At 31.1% G+C, this 9463-nt stretch overlaps 1 protein-coding gene across 1 annotated transcript in view; it reads right to left on the reverse strand.

The window, feature by feature from the left end:
- The window catches only part of LOC106462076 (tyrosine-protein phosphatase 99A-like), a gene marked incomplete at its 5' end in the record, with an annotated part of 32067 nt that overhangs the window by 8911 nt on the left and 13693 nt on the right, over positions 1-9463 (reverse strand). The window contains 4 exon segments of the mRNA XM_022389211.1: positions 765-1035; positions 1898-2027; positions 2804-2974; positions 5552-5713. Coding sequence (XP_022244919.1) covers positions 765-1035; positions 1898-2027; positions 2804-2974; positions 5552-5713 — 734 coding nt within the window.

The following is a 9463-nucleotide window of genomic DNA, read 5'->3' on the forward strand; positions in this document are numbered from 1 at the left end:
AACATGCCCAGACGCAGTTCTATAAAGAAAACAGACTAGAAAAAGGTTTAGACACCAATCATAGATGGCAGGACCAGTGCTGAAGTGGAAGGAAATATCTTAAAAAATTTTCTTTTTAGAGGGCGCTTATTTACAGTCTAAAACGTATTTTAGGAATTTTTTCATCAAATTCCTCTTTAAACTACATTAAATAATACAAACTTGTACAAATAATTGAATTTTATTCTACTATTTACAAAAATAAAATCTGAAATACAATAAAAGATAAGTTCTCTATCATTTTTTCAATTCACAAATGTGATTTTGCCCTCACGATAAGACAAAATGGCCACGGCTGGAAACGGGTTACATAAAAATCACTATTTCTTCCTTACACCTTCTACCACTACAAGTTACAATAGGGAATATGAATAAATTTACATTATTTGTTTATATATGTGCCACAGAATGTGTGAAAAAGTGTATGACTAACTGAGTACTTGCATACAACTAGTAATGATCAGACTGTACAGTTTGGTATGCATTCAGTTGTATCATTTACTCACCATACACAACCTTATCTCTTTGTATTGTTAGCCACACTGGGCAGTTTGTACATAACTGAATATATAGAGTTGTTTAAACGGCTAACAATACAAAGAATTAAATTGTGGCGGAATGCTACAAGTTCTTCAAATACCCATAGAATGATAGGTTTATTTTTTGTAAGTGTAAAACACTTAAATACACCAGTTTGATATACACATCTAATTGGATCTACTCACCTATCAATGACCACCATAGGCCCATTCTGGTATTCCAAATGCCAGTCTTGAACTACATTAATCAGATCAAACACACTACTGAGTGGAGAACAGGACTCTGGCCAACCAGCACATTGTATAATCCGACACATCACTTCATACTCATCTTCAACAGCCTGAAGAATAAAGTCCCTTGTAATGAAGTTTTCCTGAGAACACTCCTCAGTCAGCTTCACAATAAACGTGCTATAATCATGCTCTTCATCCTTTCCTGGCCAGAAAGATGGATATTACCTGAAAAGAAAACAATACTTTTCAAAAACTTGTGATAAAAATCATACTACTATAAAAACATTTTTGCAAGTAAATCACCAAGGACATATAGTATAATCATAAAAACTTAAAGTTATATAGTTGAAACTATGACTTGTTTATAATGTTATGGTTTATTTTTCCCAGAAAATAAAATAAAAAATCAAAGAAAACATTTTATTTCAAGTAATGTAATGTATTTTTACAATACTAATTCTGTTACTACAAAAAAAAATGGTAAGTAAAACCACCATCTTTGTTTTACAGAACAAATCTTGCAACCACTTTCCTTTTAAAAATTTTCTGAATTATTCATAGTTAGAAAAAAAACGCAAAAAAAAAGATTTATATAATGAAATGAATGATGAGGTATTATGCCAAAATGTTGTGCATACTTAAAAAAAGTATATCCTGTTTGGTGGATTAATGCACAATGTGCAACTGACAGCAAAAATTAATACATCAAATATCATCATGTGCTTTTATAGAACACATCACTCGTTACAAGAACAGACAGATTAACTATCAGTTTTTCATATGACAGAATCAATAACTATAATGCATTAAGACCTTCAAATTTTTCTGTTGTTGTTTGCAACAGTCTTTGTGAAGTTATTATATTTTTTTAAGACTCGGAATCTGTAACTACCATGGCTTTGAGAAACAAGCATTAGAAACACTATCTAATATAGGACTTTTAAATATACCTCTTTTGGTGGTTAAGGTATGAACAGAAAAACAGTTCAAAATTAAAATGTTCCAAACAAAACAGTGAAACAACTTACATGATGATTATATATTTTTTTTAACAAAATATTCTGATAATCAGACTTCAATCTGTACCTTTTCATCCACTGGTGATAACAGGACAATTGTTTGGGAGTTATGGTCCCATACCATCTGCCAGAAGTCTGCAATGCTATCATAAGCTGGATGCTGTGTCACAATAAATTCCCGCAGCTTGTTGAAACCCTATGAGTGAAGTTCAAGAATTTCAGTTTATAAATTTGCCTTTAATGAAATACAGCTGTTTTACTTGATCTGGTAGAAGATAATTATTTATAAACCACATAAGACACTTTCTGAACTCTGTATACAACACAGTTTCTAAACTATATATATATAAATGTGAATGTCTCTCTCTCTCTGTTGGTCTGTTCCTTATGCATGGCTACATTTTTATAGCTACAAACTCCAAACTTGGGTACAGTTAGAACATTGTGTGGGAAGTAATGGGCTATGTGGCTGTGGCCATTTTAAGGGTGCAAATTGAAGCCAAAGTGATCAATATAGCAATTTTTGGCAAACATGATGACCAATTGGTCCCAAATTGAAAAGGCTGGATTTTTTTGGTAATGTGAGATCAAGAAGGCTATTATTTACGTTTCTTCTCTGTGTGAGAACTTCTCCTAATCATTCTGTCTATGATCAATTATGTGTTAAAATGACTTAAAAACTTCATGGAGCTTTCATTTGCTTCTCTGCTCATAATCTCTTCTTCTTTGCTCCTTGACAGCAAGAAAAAATATTGTGTACAAAGAAGCTTTACAGTATATCAATAAATTAGTATGTAAATAAAGAAATAAGTCAGTGAAAGCCATTTGTATCCGAGCAACACCGGGTACTCTGCTAGTAGTTTATGTAATACAAAAACACATCTACTTTGAATTTCTAACTTCAAGTTTTTCCACAACTCTTTCAATGAAACACAATCCAACATGATTCTAAAAATAATCTCTAGCTCTTACTGGAAGGAAAGTAGCATTAATGTAATCTGAACCATCTGTTCCTGGTTTTGGAGTGATGTGGACTCTGTATGACTCCATAGGTAATAAATCTAGAGATCGGTTCTTCAACTTATTGCAAGACTTCATTGCAGATGTTAGACTGAAGTCTTTAGGTTTGTATGCTGTCACCAACTGCAACAAAAAAACAACATAACTCAGTGAATTTATTAGTATCATTTTTATGCTCTGTTTAAGCTTCCCAATCCAAAATTTGTCTAAGGTCATGGTTATTATTTATACAGGTTACAATATTGATCTGACAAAACAAAAATAAAAAATATCTTAGTAAGCTTAACAAGATCTGTTGGAATCATTTGTTTTTAGGGTTGTTATTTTTGGTTATTAAAAGCACAGAAACAGAGATATGTAACTTTACACTAAGTCATTATGCTATAAAACTAACTTTCTTAAAGGTACCAAAAACCTTTTTAGTATTATCACCTAAAACTTGCAATCTTTTAAACTTTGTTAAAATATTTCCCCATCAACAACACCATACATTACAGCATATGTACCCCCCCCCCTATTTTATACAATTAGTTTTGAATATGAAGAAAGTGCAGTGTTGCATTTAGAAAAATACATAAAGTAACACTGTGTCAAACTAATGTAAGTTATTGCATTAGAATCAATATTTCCTGCCATCTCAAACAAATATTAAACCAAACAGAATGTTTTTTTGTGACAAGCAAGCAACCTTTCCACAAAATCTATTCAACACCCATCATGGTTTAAAAACATCATTCACACAAAGAATAATTTGTTATGCATTCTTTTTTTACTTCCACTCATAAACTCTTAAAACCCATAAAACTACTTAACAAAAATAGACTTCTCTGCTCTTTCGAACTGAAAAGGTGTTTGATGCTATTTAACTCTTTCCATACAGGTAGGGATCAGAGAGCATGTTATCACATTTTGCAGACTTACATTCAAATTGTTTTTATTACACTACTATTTTTTTAATGTATGTCCATAAATTTGGAATCAAATTGTAATTTATAAAATATATTTTAGTATCATACAAATTTAATTTCTTTATTCAAAAGTACATATTAAAAAATTGCTAAACTATTATTTTGTGTGTCACATGGTACAGTATCTTCTGCTTTTACTCAGATTATATTGTGGGCATCATAAGATGTAAAGTCTATAGTTTATAATGAATTAGAAACTCAAATTATCAATATTGACAAGCTAGAATATAAAATAAAAACCTCCTAATTTTTCTATTTGCCAAGATATCGATTTCATTATATTTAAAGAACCCACCACAGTGGCTCCACTCACCTTTTCCTCTTTTGAAAACACTTGTTTACCTATGCCTATTTCTCAAATACATGATTATAACCAATGAAAAGCACTCGTAATCCTGTCAGTCATGCTAAAGTACGTAAACAGATAAAGTCATTATAACTGTTGGAGAATTTGATGTGTGGTGATCAAGGTAATATTCATATCAGAAATTAGATTTTTTAAACCCAACTACAGCTTAGTTAGGAAGCCTGATCAATTACAGTGGATTTTTGTGGTAATGGAATAGTAATTTATAATTCATTATTATTCGAAGATGCACATGTAAAACCTCCAAAAATTATTTTTTATATGCTCCACGTGCAAAATTCAAAGAGGCTTAGGAAGTACAATACACAAGTACAAAAACTTCATAACATCGTTAGTAAAAAATCAATGTTTTAAGAAAAATAACTGAAATGTATGAATTTATTGTAAATAATAATAATTTTTATACATATGTAAAGTGTGTTAACTGAAATGTCACTGTATTTCACAAAATACTGGTACACTAGTACTAAGAATAAGAAGAGTAAGACAATTGTATTTTGTAAAAGTCAGTTTTATGATATTCAACAAAGTAACATGAGCTGCACATGACTTACAACATGTGTGGTAGGATTATTAGTTAGACATGATTCAAAGGTCAACAAAACAAAGAATCAATAAAGATAAATAGATGTGTATTATTATGAGATTTAAGCTATTTAGAATAAACATTTGTGGTTTCCTGTTATAATTTGCAGTTATTTGAAAACAGAAAAATGGTAATTTAGATTTATTTTCTAATAATTTATAGTAGTTATGAGTTCAGACAATTTTCAGATGAATAAAAGTATATTTAATCTTAAAATCAAAATTATTTTGCATATTGGATAGTCAACATTTTAAAAGCAAACGTTCATGAGCAAATCTTTAATTAAATGCTTAATTAATAATTCTGATACTTTGTGTACAAATACCTTGTAATGTTAGCTGATAGTCTGCAAAATATTGTGAAAATATGCATTCATTATCAAAAGTCATAGTATGATTAATGTCATGGTTACTTTGGTGGTTACATAGTAGGTGCAATGTACCTAGCACTGTAGTTATATAGTTAAAATTAGCATTTGGGTTGTAAAGCAAAACAATGAATTGACACGTCTCATTTTATAAAATACATTAGATAACTGTTTGCCCTCAAACTGATTTGGATGATGAGAACTGGTATATCTACAAATTGCATATAGCTGGTCATGGTATGGTATTTGATATCCTAAATGAGCAAATATATTTTTATTTTCAACAAGATAAACAAAATATTTATTTACATATCTAAGGAAAAACATGAAAAACAAACTTACATTCAGCTTACTCTTGTATTTTTATCATTTTATCACTTACTTACTGCTCTATGTTAATATTCCCCCTCACCTTAAACTGTTTTTCCAGTAAAGGCCAGTGGCCCTTCTCTCCATCTACACTATCAGCTGTCTGTAGCATCTGGATGTAGCGAGGCAGTTGGTTCCCTGAAACTTCAGTATCTCCACTCTCAATAGCCTCGAGCAAAGCATCGTGGATAAAGATATACTGATCCTAAAGAAACAGCACAAAAACATGAAAATAGGCCATTGGGAGACTTAATTCCAGGGTTAATTCCAAGAAAAACCATAATGCATTACAAAAATATGGTAAGTTTTTCACTTATCAAGTCAGGAACTCCTAGAATATCTATCTGTATCTTTTGGTGCTTTAACCAAGACAAGGATAGTCTGTGTACCTACTTGTACTGTTTGGAAACTTGTCAAGGAAGTGATAGTTGGCATATCTAGTTGTTTGAATTGTAGCTTGTCAATATATCAACTGTCAGTGTATCTTGTTATGATGAGCTGCACCTTGTAAAAGACATGGATGGACTGTCAGTATAACTATTACATATAATTTAAGGACAAAAAGTGACTTGTTGGTCATCTAGACCATCCCATACACTAAACTTTAAAAGAAAATAAAACACTCAAAACCAGTCCTTATCATTCAAATAGAAAAATAAAGCTGTCTCAGCTGAAAACAACTCCTACCCTGCCAAAATCTGTATTTATGTCCCCTAGTCCTACCATTCTCACCATTAAATATGAAAAATGATGTATTTAACAATCTTAAATAAATTAATCAGATCCCCCTCTAACTCTTTTTTTTTTAAAAAAAGAAAACAATTTCAGAGTTCTTAAATTGTCCTTGTATGACAACCTTTCCATCCCATATATCATCCTAGTAGCCCTCCTCTAAATCCTTTCCAAGTCAATGTTCTTCCTAAGGTAAGTAGTCCAAAACTAAACACAATACCCAAATGTGGCCTAACCAATGACCTATGCAATGAAATTATAGCCTCTTTAAACCTGTATTCAATACCTCTGTAGATATAACCTAAAATCCTATTCGCTCTGCCACTACCAACAGCACATTGTTTAAACGGCTTAAGAGACTGATCAACTAGAACACCAAGATCCTTTACTTTCATAACTCTGCTATAGTTATTCCCATCAAAGTCATACTCATAATTCAAATTATGTTACGTTTATTATAACGTGCAAGGCTACAACACTCAAAATATAAAGGAAATTTTTTATCTGAACCTTCAATCTGCTAAAAGACCTGTTGCTGATGGACCTACTCCACCAAGGAGTCCTGATATAGTTTCATCTGATTCTGAATCTGGTGCAAATAGAAATGATAATAGAGATTGTTTTCAACCTGAAATGTCTGGAAAGGTTTCATCAAGACATCAGGGAAACGGAGAGGAGGTATCATGGAAGGTGGAACATCAGCTGGTATTTGAAACGAGATACTTCAGACGTAATACATAGATTTCACACACACACACACACAAAAATCAGGAGGAATGAGGATGCATATTCGTTTGACATCAATGTTCTTCCCTTTTCTTCAGTTTGTTTGTATTTTTGTTAACAAACATAATAATAAGAAATGTTAATTGTGGTAAATGAAATAATAATTTGATTGAATTAAGAGTTCTTTTTTTCTTCACAATTTCTAAAAAATCCTTATGTGAAAGAAAAAAGATGAATATTATTTTCAAAATCTGCATAGCTGAATTTTCGAAAATCTGTTATTAGAACCAAAACAACTTTTCTGAAGTTTAAACTTCCAGACCTATGTTATTAAATGATTTTTAACAAACTTTCCCACCACTGATGTAAGACTAATAGGTCTACAGTTACTGGAACAATTTTTATCACCTCCCTTGAAAAGAGGAGTAACATTAGCCAACTTTCAATCATCAATGTAGGAAACACCAGTGGCTAGGTGTGATGAACTGTTGCTTGTTCAATACTTCAACTTCAATAAATTTAGTTTTGGTCAGTTGCAGTTTGTTAATATATGAACAGCTATTGTATCACTGTGGTGAATTCTAAAACTGTCAGTATACCTGGTTGTGGTACACATGAACAGTCAGTGCAACTGAATGTCGTGAATTCTAGCTTGTGAGTAAAGGATCTGTTATTTTGTATAGTTGTGGGGAATATTAGCTTGTGAGTAAAGGATCTGTTATTTTGTATAGTTGTGGGGAATATTAGCTTGTGAGTAAAGGATCTGTTATTTTGTATAGTTGTGGGGAATATTAGCTTGTGAGTAAAGGATCTGTTATTTTGTATAGTTGTGGGGAATATAAGCTTGTGAGTAAAGGAACTGTTATTGTATATAGTTGTGGGGAATATTAGCTTGTGAGTAAAGGAACTGTTATTGTATATAGTTGTGGGGAATATTAGCTTGTGAGTAAAGGAACTGTTATTGTATATAGTTGTGGTAGTAACTGCTTGTTAATACATCCATTTGTTGCAAATTCTATCTTACCAATATAGTATGTCTAGTTTTTCTTAATTGTAGCTTATCCACATCTGAACTGTCAGTGTTATCTGGTTGAGGTAAATTCTACCTTATAAATACACGAGCTGTCATTTATCTAGTTGTGGTTAACTGTAGCTTGTCAATACATGAAATATTAATGTACTTAGTTGTGGTTACTGTAACTTCTTAAGACAGGAACTACCAGTGTATATAACTGTGGGGAATTATAGACAAATGTTAACTGCCTCTCGACAGGCATCTTTTTCTGCACGTCATGAGGTTTTTTAGCGAGTTACATTCAAAATTTAATCAAACTACTTTCTTTTTCAGGTATACCAATAAGTATAGCATACAAAAATAGCAAACAATCCATATTTTAATAGTATATAAGATTTATCTTTTAATTTTACATGGAAATATACAAAATAAAATCCCGAATTACCTCTAGTGTGAGAATTGTGACATTTTCTTTATAGGCATCTTTATTTACTACCCCTCCAAGAAGTACAAAATTTTATGTAAATTATTCATAATAATGTCACCATTGTTCTGGCAAAACATAATTTTCATACCCTTCAATTTTGTTTGGTTACATAGCCATCAAATAGAAAAACAGATCCCTCTTGCCACATCCACCTGTCACATTCTCTCTTTCAGGATTTGTCAATAGTTCTCTCTAACATTCAATACTCTATTATTTATAACCAACAGAAAGCCGAATTTTAATCTGTCAAATGACATATTGGATTATGTTATTTTCTGTACAGAAAATTGTTTTTCACTCCCAATTCAAACTTTATTTGCACAGGAAAATACATCGACTAGCTTAGATAAATTTGTAACAGCTCTTGTCACATAGTTAGAAAGCCAGAAAAATTGTGATAGTTATGGGACAATGCCTGATTTTTGCATTTATTATTCTATGTTCTTTGGTGCATTATTTAATTGAATAAAAGTTATCTAGTGCACTACTACCATTTGTATAAAAAAGTAGGGTTAAGTGTCATTGACAGTTGACAACAAAAAAATCAGGCTCACGTAAGTATTTCATTTCTTGTTTTTCATGTGTATTCTTTATTATTATTATTATTACTATTATTATAAGAGAAACTAAAATGTAAAAATAGAAAAAATTCAGGTTAGTTAACATTAGATTAGGTAAAATGAATAATAATAATAATATAATAAAAAAATTTTATGAGGTATGCTCATGAGCAGCTCGCAAGTTAGGATAGAAAAAATAATTACCCTTTTTCTCTTTCTATAATGACTTCAAATTGTAACATGAAATTATTTGTTTATCCTAAGTAACTTTAAACTCCATAACAGTATACATTTATTTATACTTAAATTTTATTGCCCTTTGAATCTATGTCTAGCTACTATTCACACCATTATAAGTTGTAAATCACTTGGAGAACATGAGGCTTACATTACTCTGTTGAATTACAATACCAATGAGCTACTCCGAGCTGCTTG

This window comes from Limulus polyphemus, unplaced genomic scaffold, assembly GCF_000517525.1.
Source record: "Limulus polyphemus unplaced genomic scaffold, Limulus_polyphemus-2.1.2 Scaffold1089, whole genome shotgun sequence".
NCBI classification, from domain to species: Eukaryota; Metazoa; Arthropoda; class Merostomata; order Xiphosura; family Limulidae; genus Limulus; species Limulus polyphemus.